General features: G+C 40.7%; 2 protein-coding genes across 2 annotated transcripts in view; one reads left to right on the top strand and one right to left on the bottom strand.

The window, feature by feature from the left end:
• LOC134673326 (phosphofurin acidic cluster sorting protein 1) overlaps nt 1-22,061 on the top strand; it is a 212,934-nt gene extending 190,873 nt beyond the window's left edge. The window contains exons 6-19 of the mRNA XM_063531296.1: nt 230-370; nt 2,643-2,768; nt 3,379-3,532; nt 5,152-5,220; nt 6,859-6,992; nt 7,280-7,429; nt 7,949-8,145; nt 9,018-9,157; nt 9,931-10,072; nt 10,469-10,583; nt 14,755-14,919; nt 15,974-16,103; nt 17,902-18,024; nt 18,218-22,061. Coding sequence (XP_063387366.1) covers nt 230-370; nt 2,643-2,768; nt 3,379-3,532; nt 5,152-5,220; nt 6,859-6,992; nt 7,280-7,429; nt 7,949-8,145; nt 9,018-9,157; nt 9,931-10,072; nt 10,469-10,583; nt 14,755-14,919; nt 15,974-16,103; nt 17,902-18,024; nt 18,218-18,342 — 1,911 coding nt within the window. The 3' untranslated portion in view covers nt 18,343-22,061. The remainder of the gene's footprint in view (nt 1-229; nt 371-2,642; nt 2,769-3,378; nt 3,533-5,151; nt 5,221-6,858; nt 6,993-7,279; nt 7,430-7,948; nt 8,146-9,017; nt 9,158-9,930; nt 10,073-10,468; nt 10,584-14,754; nt 14,920-15,973; nt 16,104-17,901; nt 18,025-18,217) is intronic.
• A 973-nt stretch (nt 22,062-23,034) lies between these two features.
• Nucleotides 23,035-24,613, bottom strand: LOC134673526 (actin maturation protease). Its single transcript, XM_063531524.1, has 2 exons — nt 23,976-24,613; nt 23,035-23,479 (listed from the first exon to the last, which is right to left on the bottom strand). Exons 1-2 carry the CDS (start codon nt 24,464-24,466, stop codon nt 23,158-23,160), a joined length of 813 nt encoding a protein of 270 aa, XP_063387594.1. The 5' UTR covers nt 24,467-24,613; the 3' UTR covers nt 23,035-23,157.
• Between the last annotated feature and the right edge of the window lie 256 nt (nt 24,614-24,869).

The following is a 24,869-nucleotide window of genomic DNA, read 5'->3' as shown; positions in this document are numbered from 1 at the left end:
TTACCGGTAGATGAAGAGATATTTTAATATTTTATTAAGGTTATACTAAGATATTTTTAACGCATGATTATTGCCTAAAAATTTTTTTATTCTTATTTATTCCGCTAAATTCAGTGCCTACTATAACAATGCTGTATATAAATTTTAATCGAAATTGAACGCAATGTGTATAACTTTAAAGCATTTTATCGCTTAGCTTAGCCGTAACATAGCCGTTGCTTGCACGCAGCTGTCGCGCTCACGAGACTTGAGCTTCATGGAGCGCGAGCGAGAGAGACAGAGCTATATGCGCTCCAAGGCGGACAGAGACAGCGACAGTGAGCTGGAGAACGCGGCCGCCAAGCGCAAGGGCAGCCGCGGCAAGCTCGCGGTGAGCGCGAGATTGAGCCTTGCTGCTATATCAATAGAGATAACTTTGCTTTGTTTCAATATTGCACGTAGATTATTCAAAAGTATCAATATCGAAGTGGTCAATAACTCTTTGAAAATGTATACTAACGTAAGGATGCGCAGCATGAAGAATTTTGTACCCTATCTTAATCGCATCACAATCGCGCGTAATTGTATTGCTGTCCAGCCCATGATGCCGGCGGTCAATACCACTGTGCGAGCGGGAAAGCAATGCGTGCTATAGAGATAGAAAATGGCAGGTCAATATACGAAATTCTTCGTACTTAGCGTCCTTACTTTAGTGAGTTACGCATTTAAAGCTCGGTTCTATATTGATAATATTGAAATTGATTACGAGATTAATTAAGAGTTATTGTATCGCTTTGATATTTAATTTAGTAGCATGTGCCTTTGCCTTTACTAAGTTTGCAATTTATTTACTTTTACTAGCTTTACATGAAGTTTGTTGTGCATGAACATAAGTTTTACATTATTTTAATTTAGGAATTTGGCATTATTTCTATTTATAGTGTGACTGTTATTAATTGGCTACTCTATAGGAATCGGCCACTCTTAACAATGACTTTCTATTGCCTTGTTTCTTTCTGATGTATTAGGAGTGGCCAATTACTATGAAGGGGTGAATTACTGTAGCAGTCACCCTATAAAGAAGATTATTTATATTAATTGTATTATATAGTTTTGACTTTTGTTAGTGAATTTCGTAGTGGTCTAGTAGAAATTTAATTTAAGTTACACTCTTTGAATAACCGAATAGGCACTATAAGATAATAATTAGGATATCCTTCCGCGTCTATATAAACTTATCTTATGTAGATCTTTCTTATCGGAATTTGAAAGTCAAGGCATTATAGCGTCACCGTAATGTTTTCACACTTGGTAGCTTATCTCTTAGATTAGATAATAAAGGTTTGGTTAAAAATTAAAAATACTCATCAGTTGTTGCAAACGCATCATGGAGGTAAAATTTTTTTTAAAAGCGTCGCTTGTTTGTAAAATACATATTTTTTATAATACATATCATATTATCTATAAAATCTGATTTTCACATAACACTGTATGCGGTTTGAAAGATATTTTGTGAATATTAAAATTAAATATAATTATTTTTTTGGGAATTAGAAAACAAAACTGGGAAGTGTAAAATTAAGGTTTTGGAAAGGAATCTTTTGTGCGTGTGTGTGTTTTTCCGATGTGTTGTTTTCAAATGTTCTTCGCATGAAGACTGGATTGTATCCCACACCCCTATGGGCTTGTGCAGAAATCACGCGAGTTTCTATGGGGGGAGGGGGGGTCACGAAAAAATCACGATAGATCACGTTGGGGGAGGGGGGTATAAGGAAACCTTACGTGTATTTTTCTACTGTGAACGAAACTTAGAAAAAACCTACCACATGAGTAGATATTTTTTTCTCGATCGGTTTTTTTCGGTTTCTTCACCCTGCCCTTCAAAATAGCCAGTCTATTTAACGAAAATAGAAAAATAAACAAGATTTTCTGTATACAATACTATTTATCTTAAAATTAGGTCGAATGAAAAAAAAATCCAAAAAATACACGAGGTTGTGTGGGGGGAGGGGGGTATCCAAAAACCTAACCAAATATCACCAAGGGGGAGGGGGGGTCAAAAAGTAGCCAAAAACACCTCGCGTGATTTGTGCACAACCCCTATGTGCCTATTCTACTTAATTGTAAATGTGATCGTAAAAAATTGATAAATATTATTTTTATTATATTTTAATGTTACTTCCTCGAAATCTTAAACGACAGTATGATATTTATCTTAAATTAAAATTAGTAAACATAAATTAAGGAAATAAATAAAACACGAACGCATCTCACTTATGTAACGTACAGATTTCAAGATTTCCAAGTTACACATTACACATCACAGATTATTATATGTATTATGCATTCATTATCAGATAATATTTAACACAATTCACTAAATAGTACGACTATGGGCTCTACGAAATGATTCTCTGTAGTTTTCACTAGCATACTGCAAAACAATATTTAATTGATCATTCTCTTTACCTCTGTTATTTTGAACAATGTAAATGGTTTTTCCATGCGTCTTATTCTGTCTAAAATGAAAGAAGTAAAATAATTGATTGATGACATGAAATGAAAACCGTTTCCTAACACACCCTGTATACCTCCTCTTTACGCACGCATGTTACACCAGTTGTACGTTACGTGTTGCAACCAACGTCCCTTACGTGTTACAGCAACGCAACCTGAAGCAGAAGTTCGCCGCGCTGTTGCGGCGGTTCAGAGTGCCGGATGAATTGGGCGAACGCGGCGCGGCGAGAGATACGCACCATGCGCAGAGGGACATAGATGAACTTTTCCAGGTAAGTTACGTTATTCGAGGCGTTGTAAGGGGGAGGCCTATGTTCAGCAGTGGACGTCTTATGGCTGAGATGATGATGATGATACGTTATTCAATTTGCAACAAATGATTTGGAGTAGAGAAGCTTTTTAGTGTCAATAAGGGCTGATCTAGACGGCGCGCGAAATCGCATGCGATTTTAGTTACATTGCGGACTGTTGGTTACGTCCAATTCAACCAACCGATCAAAACCCGCAATGTAATGAAACTCGCACGCGAGTTCTCGCATCGTCTAAATGAACCCTAATTGTCGCAAACAGACTTAAATATGAAATGTAACTACTGTACGTTAGGTTCTAATTCCTTTGACTCTAGTCTAGTAAGAGTGTCCTAACTTCAGCTGTTTGAAATGAGTCGTACAACCTATGGAAGATAAATATTCAGACACATTTACACGTCGTCTCCTTTAAGTTAGGCTTGCTAGTGTCTTGCTAGCTAAACCAAGCACTAGAACTACTTGTGCAATAAAAATTAAAGTTAGTTTTTCAATACAATTAATTAGTATACAGATCGGTTCCCATTTTAGCGGGTCTCATGCGTAATTATTAGGTAAACAACATGTTATCCAACAGGAATTAGAGTCGCTATCATGCGGGGAGGGCGAGGACTCGGGCCCCGACCAAATGGACACCATCAGCATCGGCTCCACGCCCAAGCCCTCGCTGCGGCCCTTCTTCAGCAGCTCAAGGAGCTTGGCCAACCAGGAGCACCACAGGCATTCCAATGGTATTTGGCTGGTTGTTGTTTGAAGTTTGATTTTGTTTTGTTATGGCTCCTGGTCTAATAATAGAACTGATATAAAATTGTATAAAATGAGGCTTTCCGCGATCGAGTTTTTCACTAGATGACATAGATGACAGCACCGTGGCGAGAGGTCTGGCTGTCATAACATAATCCACCAATCATGTTTAACCATGTTTTTTTATTGGTGGATTTTGACAGCAGCCGTCAAAAAGACCTCTCGTCACAGTGCTGCCATCTAGTGAAAATCTCGATCGCAGAAACCCTCATTGGCCTCATTGCTGTGCCTAAAAATATTGTTTTGATTACTGTATCGTGTAAGGCTTTATAGTTTGCCTTTAATAGAAGATTAATTAATAGACATAAAGTATGATCAGAAAAAATACAACGCATGTTTGTACCGACTTGCCAGATTTTAATACTTCTAAATCATACTCGTAATGCATAAGATGCTAAATTAGTTTAAAACATTCGTTACAACATTAAAAAGTGTCTAATTTAAGCTGTGCATTGAAGGGACGAAATGGGCAAACCTTGTTTTTGTTTTGTTTGAACGTAGCAATTTGTGTGACGCTTTTGTTCCGAAAATATTATTAGCCCAGGAGCCAAGTAAAAGGGATCATTAATTTTTAAAGTCGTAATTATAAATTATTTAGCCTGAGCATTTATGGCACTTATGGCAGTGCAGTTTGAAGCTTACATTGATTATGATTTGCATTGCAATAGTCATAGAGCAATCATACAGAATATACATACATTTACATATATGTTGAATATTATATATTGTTTTGTTTGTAACGCTGTGTGCATAGTGTTTTAGCATGTGAGCGTGAGATGGACTAACATACATGATACGAGCACGGTTAATGTCATCATAACTGTTTCACATTCATCTATAAACAAAAAAAAAGACAAATTTACGTTACATATGGTCGCACATTGGTTGATAACTAAATAAATTAAGCAACACAAACGCATAATCTTTCGTTTATACTTATTTAATAAAAGATCAAACAGTTAAATATCTAATATTTAATTTAATCCCAGTTTAATCTAACTAAATTGCTGTAATTGTTCACGAAACTAATTTTGTTTAGTTTGACATATAGTTAGGTATCTACACAGTATAAACAAATGAATAAGAACTTAACTTTGTTTAAACTTCTATGCTGATTACGATTAGTGACTTAGTATTAGTAACTAGCAAATAATATCGGCCAATCGGCAAAAGTATATATTAAATGTATTTGGGGTTAATTTCATTCTACGTTAGCATCGTGTATTGGTCGAGAGTAGCGTCGCTCGCGTATTGGTACTGATTTTGGGAATTACGGCTGAGAGTTGGAGAAAAAAAGGCCAAGGAGCAAGACTTTTGGAATCAATTTGTTATACAAAAAAATATAAAAAGGGTAGACTCGAGTACAGATAAATAGGTCGGAAAACAAAATGTTTCTCAACTATTATTTATTTATTTATTATTTTAATCTTTATTGCACATTACATGGAGGTACTAAAGGCGGACTTAATGCCTTAAGGCATTCTCTACCAGTCAACCAAACTATCATTTCATACGTCCATCTCACACGCACGTCTGGCATGCGCAGTGAGCCGGCACGCGAGCCTCGCCTCCACGCAGCTCTGCGAGCGCCTCGCCGTTACCGTCCCGCTCACAGGTAAACTGGACCCTAACGCCTGCGCGTACGGTGCATTATCGCTTGATCCTTATGGTTGACACTATCCTTACAAAACATGTCGGCCACAAAATAGTTTAGCGAGCGCTTCGCTACTTCGCTACCGTCCCGCTCACAGGTAAACTGGACCCTAACGCCTACGCGTACGGTGCATTATCGCTTGATCCTTATGGTTGACACTATCATTACAAAACATGTCGGCCACAAAATAGTTAACGAGCGCTTCGCTAGTCGGCTACCGTCCCGCTCACAGGTAAGGGCCACCTCACACTAGCGCCTTTTGAGTGTCGGCGCCTAGTCAGGCCAGGTAGGCAACATGCCACTCGCTTACGTTCCGTAGCCATAGACTAGGAATCCTCTAGACGTAGTTTAGAGCAATTATTTCATGCAACTGATGCTGCCAAAAATGCGGGGGTGCGCGGGACGAGGTGAGCGAAGTCCCGTGCCGTGATTGGTCCGTTCAAACGACGAACGAGTTCACGGACGTCACACAAAGACACTTTCGACTCGAACATGGAGTAAAACTACCGTATGCGTGGCAGCGGGGGTAGCGCGACTATGCTCAGTCTAGCTAGAGGATGTTTTGTCTGTGTCCGTAGCGATCGAAACGTAACTGTCACTGTCGCACTAATATGGAAGAGTGATAGTAAGACATAAAGCGTTTCATTGTCGAAACGATAGCGATTGTCACCTTGGCTAGGCCGGCAGGGCTATGGAAAATGGCGTCGCTGCGAAGTTGCGTCGAGCAGCAGCCATAGAGTGACGCCGAGGCTGGGAAGTCGCTAGTGTGTGGCCTCTCTAAACTGGACTTTAAAAGCGAACATGTAGGGCACATTATCGCTTGATCCTTACACGCTGTAAGTTCAGCTCAGCGAGCGCCTCGCCGTCGTAGCAGCTCACAGGTAAACAAAGATTTTTTTTCAAGTTATGGTCACTTACCCATACTAAAAAAAACTCTTGGTAGTATGAGATCGGTGTCAACTATTTGGATTTTGTCTTTAAAGTTTGAACAATATTAGTCTGGTTTTTACAATTATAGAGATGAAGACATGCATTTAACAAAATTATGGGCCTATTTATTGACCTACTGCCGAGCCAAGGCTTTTTTATGTCACTCACATCGTGGTTTGTTGAGTAAAAAAATCTCAATTGGATTGTAACAATTAGACTAGATAAAAGTATTTTTTAACGAAACGGGACTAAGGGCGATTTGTTACATTTTACAGTTTAAATTAATAAATCAAATTTACTTAATTTTTCGTTTAGTTTACCTATTAGAAAGCTTTTGTCTTTGTCTATTCTCCTCACTACACTCATTCTGCTTCTATTTTCACCAGTTTGGTTTACAAACGGACTATCCATACTACTCAGTTTCTATTCCAAACTGTTCAACAATATTTAGCACGAGCATGTGTTTTGTTTTGATTTCTTCAGTTGTTTATAAAACCTACACATTTTCCGCTTCTTTTTATTTAGCAAACTTTTTAATTTAACAAGTGTAACAAAAATGTGTTCTTCAGATTTCAACGATGTTTCAATCTACATTTACCCCATGAAATGGTTCTGTATCTAAAATCCAAGCGAGCGTTGTCAAGGTCTGATCATAAATGTTATGTGTAGAAACGGAGGCGATTCGAAGCTCGGTGGGCGATGAAAGAGGCAGCGAAGGAAACAGTGATGGTGATCTAACAGCTGATGCGCCTGTCTCTGGCGCTTCAGTTTCCAGCTCACCTCCTAATGAGACTAAGGCACAGGTTAGTAGAACAGCTTAGTAATACTTACTCGTAGTTGTAACTATCATAATCTTAGATTCGAAGCTCGGCGGGTTTCGAGTTCACCCCCCAATGAGAGCGCGGTACAGATTAGTAGAACGTCAAAGTACCTTACATAAATTAAATAATTTTTTATCAGCAATTTTCTACCATTTTAAATACCTATGCGCTACCATTGATTGGCGCGTATGGCAACCACTTGCAGCATAGAGCATGTTAAAAATATCAATTGTAAAAATGCTCCTTCTAACCTTAGTTTTTTAATGCAGGAAGACAAGCGTTCCCGCCTCTTCCGGAGTGCGACAAGCGGAGGCAACCTCACGCCGGCCGGTGCTACGCGCAAGAAGAACTCGTTGGCGGCCTCAGATCGACCACTTTCGGCACACGAGCTGCCCGTACAGAGTCCTACTACACAAGAGGTATTAACTACTCTCGTCTATATCTACTTCAGATTGTGCATCAAGATCTCTTGGCGGCAAAAAGAAAATTGAAATATCTTTTGTTGCACGTTGTCTTAAAACCCTATCTGCCGCGTTTAAAAACTGCTTTTGGCATTTACTTAACCCGTAGTATTTTATAAATGGAAATCAGGGGAAATCCTGAAGAAGGGCCAGGTCAAGAGCACCCTAAACCGGTGAGCGTGTATGAGGCATCCCTCATAACATTTTATGAAAGTGAAGGAAGCGAAAGATAATGTCAGGATCGTAGCAAGTGGAAATCCGTGGCCATTGCCAACCCCTCCGGGAAATAGGCGTGATTCTATCGTTAGGTGAGAAGCAAAAGTCACTAATTACTAGAAAAAATAAATAAACATAATACGACCTTCTTTTAGTTCACTATGGCTATGAACTTGTGGTGGTACTCGTACTTAGTGACTTTTCTTGTCACCCGACGATATGTATGTATGTAGTGTTTTATAACAAGTGGTTCTTTTTCAGCCTCGACGCACAATGGTCGAGCAGATCAGCCGTCTCCTCGGCGACGACGCGCCGCTCCCGGAGTGCGTGGCCGTGGCGCCGCCCGGCGCGGCCGGCGCGCTGCACGCCCTGGGCGTGCCCACCGTCGTGACCCCCGCACCTCATGCCCCGGACGCGAGACCGCTACTGCAGGCGCTGTATGCGAGGGCTGGGAAGCAGTGAGTATTAGTATATTGTTATGATATCCTGGTATGGGGTGTGCCACACGCCTGGTGTGGTTAACGCGCTTCACGCTTTATTGTCATCCCTGCATCCTATACATACGCTCTGGACGCAATACCGTAATTACAGGCGCCGTATGCGAGGGCTGAAAAGCAGGGAAGATTGTATATGTTTCCGGTTGTACGTAGTAAGGTCGCTAGTTCCGGCGCGGGCAATTCGCTTCACGCCTTGTGTGTTTTTACATTTGTTACTATTGCATCTGACGCCTCTGATGCGTGACCGTTCCTGCAGACGCTGTATGCGATTGCAACGTTTAGACGATGTTTTACCCGCGACAGCTGTAGAAACTAATTTCTCCAACCGCGGTGGATATTTCTAACTCCGTCCTCAGTAGTTCACTCTTGACATGTATGATGAGACGTATCTATCGTGGATAACGCGGCCCTCGCAATGCGCCCCCACTTGCCACGGTCTCGAGCGTTACGGGAACATTGGACTATGGTGGTTTGTGTCGCAGGTTTTATGAGGTCTGCCCGGCGCGTAGGTGACCGACCTCGGGATATTTCTAACTGAAATGTTATTGTGTGTAACACCATATATATGTCGGCGGCCGATCGTAAGATCAGGCAGATCGTAATGTTCCTGTGTAATGTTTTGACGATAGTCACATTAAACCAATATATCGGTAGGATAGATTCGTTAGGTTGCTTCAGATGCCCGAAGGCAAACTGCCCAGAAATAGGAACCCCGCGTAGCGGGGCTCCGTCGACTCAGGGAACGAGTCAAACAGTTTCACGATATGCCTAGGAATTTGACGATATGCCTGATCTTACGATCGGCCGCCGACATATACATTTCGTGTGTCCAGGAGCGTGCGGCGCGGCTGCATGCGCGTGGTGGTGGCGGGCGGCGACGGCGCGGCGGCGGCGGCGCTGCGCGCGCACGCCGAGCTGGCCGCGCGCCGCCCGCACGACGCGCCGCCCATACGGTTCTACATCGTGCCCATCGGTAAATGCTCAATCCTTCTTTTCTATTTGTTAGCCGTTAGGGCTGATTTAGGGCCAGTTGCACCAACCACATTTGACAGACTGATCGACGTCAGACGACGCGCCCCGGTGCGTTACTATAAAACTTTCCATATAAATATTTAGCGAACTTTTTAACGATACGAACAATTTGGTGCAACCGATCCTTAGACAATGCGCGAACTCGCAATGGAGTTTCCTACCATCGGTTGAATTGGACGTAACCACAATGTAACTAAAATAGCATGCGAGTTCGCGCGCCGTCTAAATCAGACCTTATTCTTCACTTCTGAAGTACGCCTGTGTGATGTTCATTGGGGTTCTATCTTCTCCGAGAGCCACGGAATACCTAAAGGCACGCTTGACGCTGCCGCCGACAGAAATTGTTTTGTTTTAACAGACCGTGGCCGAGATATCCAGCTGTGCGTAAAGCAGATAGACTACAACTATCTGATAGAGAGATAGGTCCGTACAAATTTTAATTGATTAGGATCAATAGGAGAGCGATGTGCCACAACGATTTACCTCAACTTTCGCCTTTTTATGCCTTCATTCAACGCTTCCCAGTGATCTTAACCAGATCGTAAGACCACAATGTTCCCCATACAGGAATAAGTTCGCCTTTCTTGTATTTAATTCCCACTGTTTTTCGTGTTTTTATTTATATGTACAATAAAGTGTCTACATACATAGGTACAATGTTAAGGACCTTCTTTGGCTGTGTTAAAAGAAATTCTAATCCCTAATTGTACATAGGTGGTGTGACGGTGGCCAGACACTTGGCAGCCACGGACACGGCGTATGGCGCGCTGTTCGGCGACGCGTGGGCCGCGTGCTGCGAGCGCGCCGCCGAGGGCAGCCTGCCCGACCAGACCGAGATGTCCTCTAGGATAGCTAGGTAAATGGAAAACATAAAAACCTGACTAACACATTAACAGTACAATTCTCAAAACAGTGGGTATTAACCTTTTGAACGCCAAACGGTGCATCCATCATTTGCCGTGCCACTGATGTGACGCCACGGGGGTAAAATTTATTTTTGTGTACCACGCCACGGGTGTAAAATTCAGTTATGCTTACCTAAAAGTGGGGTGTTTTTCAGTAGAAACAAAACGATCAAAAACCGATCGACGTCAAATGACGTGACGTCAAATGTTTTTGGCGTCGTTGTCACGATTTTGCGTTAACGTCAATTGCCGTCTGTGGCGATCAAAAGGTTAAAATAAATTCATACCAGATAATTACGTATGTATCTTAAGAAACGTTTGTATTAATGAAGTATTCTGATGCGCAGGTACCTCAACAGCATCGGGCCTGTAAACAACGTTCCCATCGGCGAAGCCATGGTGGCGTACCGCGAGCGCTCAGGAGACGAGGACGCCAGTCAAACATTCGTGCCCTTTATCGCTGTAAGTAGCTATATGGTTTATATTAGATTCACCAACACCTATAACAACTTCAAAATGGTTGGTAAGTTCCCGGTCTTAATTTAATAGTTAAAGATATAACTATGTAAGTAACCATAACTATAAGATTACTATAATCTGATTTGGATTTTAGGGGGAAATATCGGTACGACCTAAAGATCGGTTTTCCTATGATAGCGGTGCCGCCATATAGCGGCCGTCTCCATACTAAATAATACGGCTAAATATGGATATCGTAGTATTTGTATGGAGACGGCCGCTATATGACGGCACCGCTATGCTAGGAAACCAGAGCATAAGCAGTGAGCGTCCAGCGAAGTGTTCATCGGGGTGTGCAGCGTGACGTCAAGCTCGCTCGAGCGTCCACAAAGGTTGCACCTTAAGGGCCCATTTGACCATTGAACTCCTTACAGGACAATTTATTAATTTGGTACAGGCGCGGTTAAGCAAAAAAACTTAAAATTAGGATTCCTTAACGCAGGTTCTCTCGGAACTAGTCACAATGAGCTTATAGTTGCTGTTGAACAAAGTTATGTAGACATAATGGCCATCAACGAAACCTGGCTACACGAGGGAGAGGAGGGGCGGGCGCCAGTCATACCTAACTATCGCCTGCGCCACATCCCGCGGCCGCGCTCCGTGCGCGCGCGCGGCGGCGGCGTGGGCTTCTATGTCAAGAGTGGAGTTGCGGCTCGTCGCTGCGCGCACCCGCCCGATAAGGGAATTGAACACATGTGGCTCAAGTTATCAATTAATGGTTTAACTCTGTTAATAGGAACTGCATACCGACCGCCATGGTTAAGTATCGATACATTTCTTGACGCAATGACTGATACTATTTCTTCGTTTTCTATATTTGATTATATTGTGTTAATGGGAGATTTTAATATACATTTATTGAATAATGATAGTAATGCCTCTAAGCTCAAACTGTTATTTACTTATTTTGATTTAAAACAACATATTGACGTACCCACGCATTTTACTAACAATAGCAGTGCCTTAATAGACGTGATATGTAGTAATTGTCTCGTTACTAATACTCAAGTAAATTATATTCCGACTTTGAGTCACCACGCATTCTTATCTTGCGAATTAAATATTAGAAAATGTAAACCTCTGCCACAAAAAATATGTTTTAGACCACTTAAGGATATTGATCAGGAACTATTTAATAGATCCATAGAATCTATTAAGTGGGAATGCATATCCGAGTTAATGACTGTTAATGACATGGTAAATACCTTCAATTGTGTAGTCCTATCCCTGCTTGACGCATATGCGCCTCAGAAAGTAATTTTAATTAGAGAGAGGAGCTATCCTTGGATAACTCACACGATCAAGGAAATGAGGCGTTTACGTGACGAGGCACATGACACGTATAAAGCGTCGGGACTAGACAGTGATAAACTGTATTATCATGAACTCAAAAAATGTGTAAATAAAGCATTATTTCATGAAACGCGTGCGTATTTTAATCAAAATATTAATCGAAATGCCAGCAACTCTAGAGCTCTTTGGAATAATCTTAAGCGCACTGTCAGAATAACTAAAAACTCACATGAATCGGAAATACCTTCACACTTACGTGACCCTGAACGTATCAATTTACATTTTCTAGAAGTTGCAGGTAACGTGGCAGCACCGCAATCATATCTTGCTAAATTTGAAACCAGTAGCTTTCACGATTCGACCTTCAGATTGGAGCCAGTGGGAGAAGACCTTGTACTTAAAATAATCAAGACCTTAAAATCGTCCGCCTTGGGAGATGACGGTATCTCTTTAGACATGTTGCTTCTTACCCTCCCCCATTCTCTAGGTGCGATCACTGCCATTATTAATAAATCTATTTCTACCTCCGTTTTTCCTGACGCCTGGAAGGTTGCATTAGTAACGCCGCTTCCTAAAATAAATAATGTCACAAGCTTTAAAGATTTAAGGCCGATTAGTATACTTCCGTGTCTGTCTAAAATACTTGAGCGCGTGGTATACATGCAATTGTCAGCATTTCTCGAAACAAATAAAGTTCTCCCAACCCTGCAGTCTGGTTTTCGCAAATCTCGTAGCACGACGACGGCACTCCTAGATGTAGTGGATAATATTCTGTCAGCACAAAACGAGGGTCATAGTACGATAATGGCACTTTTAGATTTTTCACGTGCTTTTGATGCCATAAACACCCAATTATTACTATTCAAAATGAGATACTATGGTTTTGAGTCAGATACGGTCGCATGGTTTGCCAGTTATCTTAGTGGCCGCACGCAAGTAGTTCAAATCTCAAACAATACTAATTTATATGCAAAATCAAAGCCATCTGTCATCTCCAGAGGTGTGCCGCAGGGCTCAATCTTGGGTCCGCTCCTTTTTATTCTCTACACAGCTGATGTCAGTGGTATTATTAGGAATTGTAATTTTCACATTTACGCTGATGACATCCAAATTTACATCTCTTTCGACCCAATTGATACTGGTTATGCCGTTGACAAATTAAACAAAGATCTTGAGAATATTACAGCCTGGTCCGAGTCAAACTGTTTAGTGTTAAACCCTAGTAAATCCAAAGTTATGTTTATTGGTTCCAAGAAACAGATTAAACAGGTAGAAAACCATCAACCAATTATATCTCGGGAAATGTGGTAGAACGTGTATCGGAGGCGCGAAATTTGGGAGTATTGATGGATGAGTCATTGCGTTTCGAGGGTCACATAGCTCAAATTGCGAAGAACACATTTTACAGACTTAAAGTACTTTATCGGATTCGCGATTTCCTAAGTGTTGACTTGCGAATTAAGCTTTGTTCTTCATTAGTACTCTCTAAATTTGATTATGCTGATGTCGTTTATGGCCCCCGTTTATTAGCTAGTACAGACCGGATGGTGCAAAGAGTGCAAAACGCCTGCGCACGTTACTGCTTTGGAGTCGCACCACGAGAGCACGTGACGCCATATTTGAACTCAGCGCGTATTCTTAAAATGTCACTACGCAGAGAATTGCATCTTTCATCTCTGTTATTTGGTGTTTTTAAAACGTCTAAACCAGAGTATCTGTTTAATAAGTTTAAATTTCGCGGTAGCAGGTCAAGCTTGTATGGAATCAGATCAGTTTGCAATGATTTGTTGTTACCTCATTGTCACTTCGCCGTTTTCAAAGGTAGCTTTAAATACTCAGCAACAAAATGTTGGAATAACATACCGCCACCTATCAAAAACTTAAATACAATTGGCACTTTTAAATTAAAACTCAAACAACAACTTCTAGAATTTCAAAGCACGCTACCTCCTGGTACTAGAGTAAAACCGACGTATCTGTAGTGGTCGAAATCTTACTTATGCGCCGTTCAACTTTGTTAATCTCAGTACCTATACATATAGTAATATTATTACATTCATGTATTTCCTCAATATATACTTTATTACCCAACGTATTTATTAAGCTTAAACATTAAACCTACCTTCACATATGTCATAGTATCATGCAGTATAACCTTATAAATGTATCCACAAACAAACATATATACACATAACTATATTATCTTCTACACAATCTAAAATAGTCTTAGCCATAGTTTCCGACAAGCAGCAAGCAAATTCATATTGTACGAAGGGTCGGCCTGAAAACCAGCGTTGTAGTAGGTAAGCCTGCTGCAACACACGCTGAGGTTCGCTCCTTTTTAACATCATAATTTAAAAAAATGATATCTACATGTAAACATAATATTTTTTGCCTATTTAAGTTTAATTCTAGCTTATAATGTTTTGTAGCATTGCCTGTAAATATTTTTCAATGTGGTGTTAAATAATTTTTTTCTATGTCTATGTTCTATGTCTATGTCCATTTAGACGATGCGAGAACTCGCTTGCGATTTTAATTACATTGCGGAGTGTTGGTTACGTCCAATTCAAAACGACCGACCAAAACCCGCAATGGTATGAAACTCGCATCCGAGTTCTCGAAGCGTCTAACTCAGCCCTAATACGCCCGACCACCGGAGTAGATGAACGTGTAAAGGCGCCCACTGATTCACAGTCCGCCGGAAGGTATCGGCCTGTCAGTTAGAACAAAATTTTGACAGTTCCGAACAACTGACAGGCCGATACCGTCCGGCGGACTGTTAATCAGTGGGCCCCTTAATGACACCTTTCAATTCCAGGAGGTCCGCGTGGGGTGCAGCGAGGGCGGCGTGTCGTCGCTGGAGCTGGAGGAGGGCGGCTCCCCGCCCGCGCGGCCCTCGCCGCCCGCCACGCCCGCGCCGCTCGACCTGCAGCCGCCGCTGCTCGCCCGAGAGCCGCTCGAGCTGCAGCTCGACTACTGGCTGGTGAGTGCTACACGCTGGAGCTGGAGGAGGGCGGCTCCCCGCCCGCGCGGCCCTCGCCGCCCGCCACGCCCGCGCCGCTCGACCTGCAGCCGCCGCTGCTCGCCCGAGAGCCGCTCGAGCTGCAGCTCGACTACTGGCTGGTGAGTGCTACACGCTGGAGCTGGAGGAGGGCGGCTCCCCGCCCGCGCGGCCCTCGCCGCCCGCCACGCCCGCGCCGCTCGACCTGCAGCCGCCGCTGCTCGCCCGAGAGCCGCTCGAGCTGCAGCTCGACTACTGGCTGGTGAGTGCTACACGCTGGAGCTGGAGGAGGGCGGCTCCCCGCCCGCGCGGCCCTCGCCGCCCGCCACGCCCGCGCCGCTCGACCTGCAGCCGCCGCTGCTCGCCCGAGAGCCGCTCGAGCTGCAGCTCGACTACTGGCTGGTGAGTGCTACACGCTGGAGCTGGAGGAGGGCGGCTCCCCGCCCGCGCGGCCCTCGCCGCCCGCCACGCCCGCGCCGCTCGACCTGCAGCCGCCGCTGCTCGCCCGAGAGCCGCTCGAGCTGCAGCTCGACTACTGGCTGGTGAGTGCTACACGCTGGAGCTGGAGGAGGGCGGCTCCCCGCCCGCGCGGCCCTCGCCGCCCGCCACGCCCGCGCCGCTCGACCTGCAGCCGCCGCTGCTCGCCCGAGAGCCGCTCGAGCTGCAGCTCGACTACTGGCTGGTGAGTGCTACACGCTGGAGCTGGAGGAGGGCGGCTCCCCGCCCGCGCGGCCCTCGCCGCCCGCCACGCCCGCGCCGCTCGACCTGCAGCCGCCGCTGCTCGCCCGAGAGCCGCTCGAGCTGCAGCTCGACTACTGGCTGGTGAGTGCTACACGCTGGAGCTGGAGGAGGGCGGCTCCCCGCGGGAAACAGAACCCTATGGAGGAACCTAGTCTTCAACAGAAGGTTATCATGTCACGTTCCTTAGTATTGCGGGACCGGCTGAAGAAGAAGTGGATTTAAAAGTATTCTACGTTAAAATATTCTTTCATCACTTTGTCGTATCCTCATTTTGAAGTGACATTTATGTTTCTAGGTCCCAGGCCGGGCAACAGAGGGCGCTGACGGCAAGGTGACAGTGAAGGCGTCCTTCAGAGCGCTGCACGTGACGCGGCAGAACGCGCACCTCTGCATCACCTACCTCACCAAGGAGAAGAAACAGAAGAGTGAGTTTACCAACTACTGCGATAGTATCGACTAAAATAATATTTTGTCTGAAAAAATCTTTCGCCCAAGAAAAAGGTCGCTCATCGCTAAGTACCTACTTGTTTTCCCTTACCGCCGTTGGTTGGACAGCTACCATAGACACGATCCCCTCTGACTTGCTTATAAGATATTTGAATAGCTTAAAATATTAAAGATCTTTGTGTGTTCTCGTGAGCCCTTGATAATTAAGTAGTTAGTCCGGTACGTCCATATGTCGGCGGCCGATCGTAAGATCAGGCATATCGTGAAATTCCTAGACATATCGTGAAACGTGAAAATCTCTGACTCGTTCCCTGAGTTGACGCAGACCCGCTACGCGGGGCTCCTATTTCTGGGCAGTTTGCCCTTCGGGCATATGAATCAACCTAACGAACCTATCCTACCTATATATTGGTTTAATGTGACTATCGTCAAAACATTACACAGGAACATTACGATCTGCCTGATCTTACGATCGGCCGCCGACACATATGACAATTGACTTAATCGTATTGTTGTTAGATAAGATAAGATAAGATAATGATTTATTTGCTTAAACATGGTACATAAGTTGACATAATTGGTATAAGTAGGCAGTATCACATGTTTAGCCAAGGGCAGCATGCAAATATTGATCTTAAAATTAAACTATTTACATTATGTACATTAACAATCAATTATTTACATTCAGTACATCCATTTTCTATTATAAAATTAAATTGAATACATTTTATTATCATTTTACATAATTACACATTAAGTATAAATATTTAATGTCCAAATTCATTAATCAAATTATAATACCTACTTACATAATTCGCCAAAAAATTCATTTATTGTATAAAAACATTTATTTATCAGCCATTTCTTTAATTTTGTCATAAATAATGTGTCTTGCAGTTTACGCAATTCTTCTGGTAACTTATTATATACAGTGATGCTCATGCCGTAACAGTTATTTTTAAATAAAGCAGTTGAGCATGATGGCATTAGCAATTTACTCTCGTCTTTTTGTCTAAGTCGCTGATTGCGATTTACTGTTGTATATGATGAGAGCTCCTTCCGTACATAACATGCTAATTCAAAAATGTATAGGCCAGTTAGTGTAAGCAGTCCTAGTTTTTGGAATAAGGGTTTACAGGAGTCCCTGGGTCCGTAGCCACAGACTGCTCTTACACATTTTTTCTGTATAAGAAAAGCTTTAATAAAATCTGTTGAGTTGCCCCATATAAGAATACCATATTTTAAGACTGATGTTACATAGCCGTGATATGCGAGGAGTGCTGTCTTTTCTCCTGCGATCAACCTCACTTGTTTAAGAGCAAAAACAAATTTTCCAAGCTTATCACATACAACTTTTATGTGCGCTTTCCAAGAACAGTGTTGGTCTAATGTAATTCCTAGAAATTTCGTTTCATCTACTCGTTGTATTTCTTCACATTGACAAAGTATCTTAAGGTCTACTTTTTGTGTTTTGTAGTTATGAAATTGAATGTAACAGGTTTTCGAGACATTGGTTTTTAAATTATTTTTATTTAACCACATGTCAATAGATTTTATTGTGTCATTTATTTTATCCTCATATGAGTTTGTCTTTTCTTCGTCTGGTATGATAACAGCTATGTCGTCAGCAAAGAGTGACATCGGATAAGATGTCTCTCTAGGAAGATCGTTAATATAGTAATATAGTTGTTTTGACATTTCTCTGCTTTATGTCACAGTTTGTTTTGTGTGCCAGAGTTTGTTTGTGTGTAATGTGAATGTTTTTATTTATTTCAGTTATGCGGTTGGGCAAGAAGAAAGAAAAGACTGGCGAAGCGGAGCCGGGCCGAGCGCAGACTGTCGACGGTGTCGCGCGACTCATATGCTCTGCTAAAGGCTCACACAATTTGCCGCTCAAAGGTTCAGTCCTAATAATCACTTAAGGGTTTCACTAGTGTATCTAGAGACGTAGCTATTTATTAGAATAATGCTTAAACAATTGGTGTCTCAGTCCCCCTGTTAACCCCCCACAAATTTTCCGGATAATATATTGAGCCTTAGTTTATCCTTAGGTAATAATAACAAATCAATAATGTTTTTCGTTATTCCACAGTGTACATCGACGGCACAGAATGGAACGGCGTAAAATTCTTCCAACTGTCGACGCAGTGGCAGACGCACGTGAAAACGTTCCCCGTGGCGACCTGCGGTGCGCCGCTCGCGCCGCCGGAGACCTAGAATTGGCTCCGAACCAAACTCGGTGTCATCCACTCTCTGGCTTCCTCGCTCTGGCACTCGAGGGCGACCCTAGCCGGCCACGAATAATCGCCGAGCTGGTTTGACGAGTTCAAATTTGGAACGCGGCCATTTTGAAAAGCGCAGCGGCGAATGCTGGCCGCTAATAACAAAAGCGCAGCTTGCTTGATGAGTTCAAATTTAGAACGCGGCCATTTTTAAACGGCACTCTTAGACGTAGGGTTGCCGACGGCTTTCTAATGAGGCTCTGAAACTTTTCGAACGTATCGATTTTTAGTATTAAAAATAATAAAAAATACGTTGGTTATTTTGCAGTCAGTAATATTACGCTATCGAGCTGCCATGATTTTATTAGCGCGTAGAAAGCTTTTGTTGTGTAGCTTGAATAGGGTTTACTGTTTGTTATTAGATTTGTAGTCAACTGTATGCATGCTTCGACTTCAATGTTTATCGTATAGGTATTCAAGTTACATAATAAACGCTCAAAATCACGTTAACTATTCATTCATAGTCATTCATTAGTTGTATGTTTAATGTTATAAAAAACTAGATATTCGCATACTCAATATGTATCGAGTTGATGAAGGGTTCGTGACATTTCCATAATGTATGTAAAGTAAGCTAGGTTATGTATCAGACTAGAAGAAACCGAATTTCGGAGTATCTGTCGGCACATATCATTGTAGGTTCGTGCTGCTGCGTGCGCTCGTTTTTATTATCTGTGATTCGTTAATGCAGTCTAAAAAATGGCGACGGCGATCGCCTGACATTTTTTTGTATATTATTTGTAAGCACCTAAATTAACTGCAGTTTTTTAACTTTTGTACCGATTAATGCATAGAATTTTTAATACAAATAGATTGCTAGAACACCAGTATCTTCCGCATGTAATCTTACGCTCCAACGCTTTTAATTTAAAGCCTATTATAGCAGGAATCATATCTCTTAGTTTCCTTGAAGTTTTCTGCCTCCAGTTTGATGATTCCGAGCCAATTTGGACTTTATTTAATGGTGATACGGCTAGTTTTAGGAGGTGAAAACCCCAAGGGGACGGGTGATGTACTGTAGCAACGACTGTCGAATGATATCATAGGTTAACTATAGGTTAACTGTACTCTTGTAGGTTAGAGATGTGTAGTTCACACTCGCGGCTGTGTTGTCGAAAGTCAGCCATGTTTACTCAAATTTCAGGAAAATATAAAGGGATTTTGATCGTAGATTATAGCCAGGTCGTGATGCGTACTTGGTTAAAGTTTGAATAGTAAGCTAAGATTGAATACTTGTAGCAAGATTGAAATTACGCAGTTTTTGACTTACGAGTCAACAAATTTTGAATGCTGGTACTTTTAAGTACATTTAAATATGACTTCGAGCTAATGTATAAACGCGTATAAAGGGTCAGTTTTAAATTATCTATGAATTAGTTTCCCAAATATTTTGTTTATTGCCTAATTGTCTAAGTAAATAGTTTTTAGCATATATTATTAAGCAATACGAAAAACGTGCCAAATTAGAATCAATTTTAACGTTAACACCGTTTAGATTTTGAAGTAGAAGCTTGTTATGTTAATTAGAGGAAATAACATTATTTTAAAATCAATAAACGAAATTCACCCCTACTACCTTCAAAGTAAGGTAAATTATAGCAGTCACATGGATAATATCTGTTCCAATACCTTGTCGAAATTGTAAAGATTCCAAGTAAAATACTAACAACTCGTAAAATCTCTGTATACATATTATATGTTACTCATATTTAACTGTTGAACTACTTAGTCTTAGCTGTACTACAAAATGAATACTTAGGCGTAAATAAAATATTTGGAAGAAACTAGTTTTCGTAAGTATCTACTCGTAAAAAATAAATTCGACAATAGTTTTGCCAATAGTCGTACGCTTTCTGTAATTAATCGTTGTAGTCCGTTAGTGTAAGGCGTAAAATAAGAACAATCAATATAACTTCACAATAATTTGTCAGATTATTGATCCTCCTATATTAAACTGAAAACTGACTCCAATCCACCCTAGCCACAGTTTTTAGAGCACTCGCTACGCTCAATATTCGCTATATTAAGTCCTATTACTGTAACTATAGTTCGTTTTTTTTAGGCATTAGAAATAAGGTAAACAATCTTGATGTGTCTTTTAATTGAAAAACACATTTTAAAAATAAGTTACGGCAAATATGTAACAATTATGAATCTAATACGATCATTTATATTCTTCAGCTTTCATAAGTAATAGTTTTTGATTTTTAAAAAGCGTTTTTCAATTAAAAGACATGTCAAGATCGCTTACCTTCTCGTAAGTTCTTTCTAATGCTAAAAAAACGAACTAGACATTGTCATCACTGTCATTATTGTTTACTGAAGTTCTTAATCTACTCTTATGGCTCATTTAGACGATGCGAGACCTGGCACGCGAGTTTCATTACATTGCGGTTTTTGATCGGTCGGTTGAATTGGACGTAACCAACAATCCGCAATGTAACTAAAATCGCATGCGAGTTCGCGCACCATCTAAATCAGCCCTTAGTGTGAAGTTGTCTCATAAGTAGTAAAGCAAAGTTTACTCAAGGCTTCTGAGATCGATTTTGAGCGCACTGCTTCATTTCAAATAATTTCTTTATGATCTTTCAAAGCTTTTATCCAAATTTCTGCCTTATGTTTTCATTTCTTTTTTTTTCTGATGTACTAATTATTGTTATTGCCGATATGTGTCAAAACTGTAGTACATTTTATATAAGTAACATCTTTATTACGTACTCAATATTTAAATATCGAGTCTTATCTTTCTAATGGCGGAAGCATATTAGGCGCAGACTCTAGTTTCGTTACTCGATATGTCATGCTTTTCTAAAATATTCGGTCGAAAGTACCTTTTCCTCTTGTTACAAAATTAAACGTGTTAAAAAATTGTACCAACCTACCAACTATCACAGGAATGAGCCGTATAAACTCATTAAACAATACTTGTATCTCAATTAATCTGTATTTCTTAAAATAACAAATTCAATACAATTAATAATAAATATTGATATTTAATCGATACGCGCTCTAGTCGTCTCGCGTAATGGATGACTTCTTTTTGTATTAAATGCGTATGAGATTGTACTTTAGCTATACGAATCGAGCCGTGTGGTTTTACTACAAAGTTAGAAAACAAGGATAAATCCTTTTACCTAGTTACTAAAGTAAAACAATTGTAAAGTCAACTCTATGTCATCGCCATAAGGTGCACTGCGAGCTGGAGTTAAAATAACCTACTGGAATAGCATGTATGTTATTGTAGAGTAAATTTCGAGTAATGGGATTCGTCATTATATTTCTTACTTTGTAGTGGAATCACAACACGTTCAGTCCCCATTGTACGGTTCAACTCTATTGTCGCATGAATAACCAGTTGGACCGTGTGCAGAGGGCTTTGCTGTCCCCTTATAAAATAACGTACAGTAGAAAAAAAAAATTTACATAGATCTGGGCTAAAATATTTTAGGGTTGGTGAACAATACATATATCTGCATCGGTAGTAACGAATGATTTTTGTTGAAAATAAAATCGATTTAACTAGTCTGAATGTGAAAGTACTGTGCGTTTTCATATACGTATAGGGGCAGCTTAGAATAAGTATCTAAGCAAATTTGGATCGTAGGAATCGAATATAAACCATCCAAGTTCAATAAAGTAGGATAGTTGTTACTTTTCAGTTGTAGCTCTATATAAACGTATCGCAATAACTGTTTAATGTAATCTAACTGGATTAGAGCTGTCAGATATCATTGGACTTACAATTATGGTGCCATTATAGTGTTGGCAATTAAAACAAAAAGAAGCTCAAAATAAATTAATACGTTTCGTCATATCTAGAGGCCTAGCCGATGTGTAATATGGTCGATGGTACTGTGAGTAATATTAATGGTGTTGCTGTATCATTCTATACTATCATGAATTCATGATACAGTAATATAATTAAATGTTACTGTCAGTGTCTGTCCACCCTAGTGTAACGTTGTTCCATAATCGTATATTCGTGTAATAGCGTGTAATACTTATAATTTACGATTATTTAATCAATTGTAATTAATATAATTTGATCTCATAGCTATCAAAATATTGGCATTATATTATTTCAAAATAACATAAAATTTGGTTAAAATAATATAATTGTATTTAACTAGGTATTTGGTGTCATTTCGAAAATCATCACAAATTATTGTGCCCATGAGGAATGGCTGAACGAATTCGTGAATTTCGTTGAAACATGTCATATGTTCTTTTAAGTTAAATTAGTACAAAAATATTTTTATGTTTGTTATCTACTAAATACCTATATTATTTTCTGTAAAAAGGAGAAAACTGATTGTCAGTGCAATAATTTGTATTGAATACTCCCCCAGGGCTAATGATTTTATTTCAGTTTGACATAAGCCCCCTCCAGACTATGCGCGTGAATCGCGGGCGAAGCCGCGAACGCGAGTGTGGAGTCTAGTTCGCTGATATGCGAAATCGACTCCAGACTCGCGTTCGCGGCTTCGCGCCGCGATTCGCGCACGAGTGTGGAGCGGGCTTTACACTATGATTTAATTACACTACTTTTAAGTGAAGTGATGAGATATATTATTTTATCATAATTTGCAAGTATGGTTTGTATTTATTGTACAAATAAAATTTTGCATTGAAATAAATATATCTTTTATTTTATAACATCTAACAATAAATAACCTTATAAAATTGTAACCATCTTGATTAGATGTAAAATCTTGTAAAATTAGTAACACAAATATGCTTGTAAATAAGACTACAGGCCATGAAATATCACAAACTGTTTCCTGAGACCATCAACACCCCCTATTCCTCCTTTAGGTATAATAAACAACTGGTTCTCTTTCCCTTTTGGAGGTATAAATTCCCATAAGTTCTTATTACTGTTGTACAGGTCAAATAACCTCCAAGTAGCCAGATATTTGGATTTCCCATGCCTGCATAGTACATAGACATTGTCAGGGTCTGAGTCTAGTGCTGATCCGGAGTTTTTACTGACAATGACTCCACTGACGAGGGCCCAGTGTGCTTTGTGGCCCTGTCTGAGACATGGTGAATGGTTGGCGTCTGCATCATAACTGTAATTCTGGATAAGGAATTATTACAATATGTAAATCACAATACAATTGTCATGGATCATTAATAACACAAAACATTAAAAGGTAACCTTTCAGTTCCACATCCAAAAATAATGGAACCTGTCCTGTATGATGCTTGGCAATGATTATGTTAATCTGTATTGGCATTGATAATTCTTTTGCCATTAACCTTTTAACCGCCAGGAATTTTTGAGCGAGCGTGCTCGTGTCGCCACCGGCAGTAATTGTACCACGCAAAGTAAGGTTGGCATAGTTACGGGAGTTATAAATGGGCTGAAAAAACCAAATCAGATCTTTGTCTTATTTATCAGACTGTGGCGAAATGAGCTGGATATGTAATGTCTTATATATCAGACTCTGGCGGTTAAAGGGTTAAATTAACACATTCACTGCCAAGATGACTTATAGCAATATTTTTGTATAAACAATTAAGGAACTTAAACCTAAAAAAATACGTAAATAATGAAAAGGATACGGAACTAGCAACACAGCACCATCCAATAACTTCTCTATGATATTATGGCTGAAAAGATGTCCGAACTTCACCCCACATGAGACACCCTCTATGTCGGCCAAGCTGAAAACTTTCTCTGCCAACTTTGTCATGTCCTTACTGCTCAGCATCTCTCCATTGTTACTGTATCCCTCTTGCTTACATATATCTAACATTTCACTAGCAGTAACCTTCCCTCTTACTAGCATTGAGAGAGCTGCCAATCCACAAGTGGGCCCAACTTGCAGAATAGACTCAAAATGCTTGTAACAATATTTAAAAGGCGCGATTTGAGGGCAAATACTATTTTTAGCACAAGCTTCCCACAAGTCTAGGTTTTTTGATGCCCATTCGCAAATTTCTGGGAATTTTGGTGTTGGATTGCTGTCTGCGTATGACGGGAGCTCTAGAGAGTCGTGCTTGAGGTCGAGGGTCTGAGGAGGCGGCGGAGGCGGCGGCGGGAGAGAACACATCCTTTTACTGTTACAGTTTTAGCTTAGTTGCAACAACTCACAGCAAAACTAACCTTATCTAACTATTATGTAACAAATAATTCATAAACTAGTAATTCACAAAATAATGTCCAATGTCCAAAATATTCAAGTAGTCTGTTATTTGTAAAAGAAACTTTCATCACATAGCGTTTGGTTGACGCTTGACAATGATCCATGACTTTGATTTGACATGACAGCTTGACAGTACACAGCTGATTTCTTAGGACGCGTTCTTTTAAGGATAATAATTATATGGAATGCAGATTAAGAACATGAATCAGTTATCGTAGTGAAATCAGCTACGAAAATCTAATTACTCAGATTTTATTTATTTATGCTACGAATATTGTATAAACATATTTTATTTAATAAATCATGAATA

The sequence above is a fragment of the Cydia fagiglandana genome, chromosome 18 (genome assembly GCF_963556715.1).
Source record: "Cydia fagiglandana chromosome 18, ilCydFagi1.1, whole genome shotgun sequence".
Classification (NCBI taxonomy): Eukaryota; Metazoa; Arthropoda; class Insecta; order Lepidoptera; family Tortricidae; genus Cydia; species Cydia fagiglandana.
This window is presented reverse-complemented; position numbering and strand designations above follow the sequence as displayed.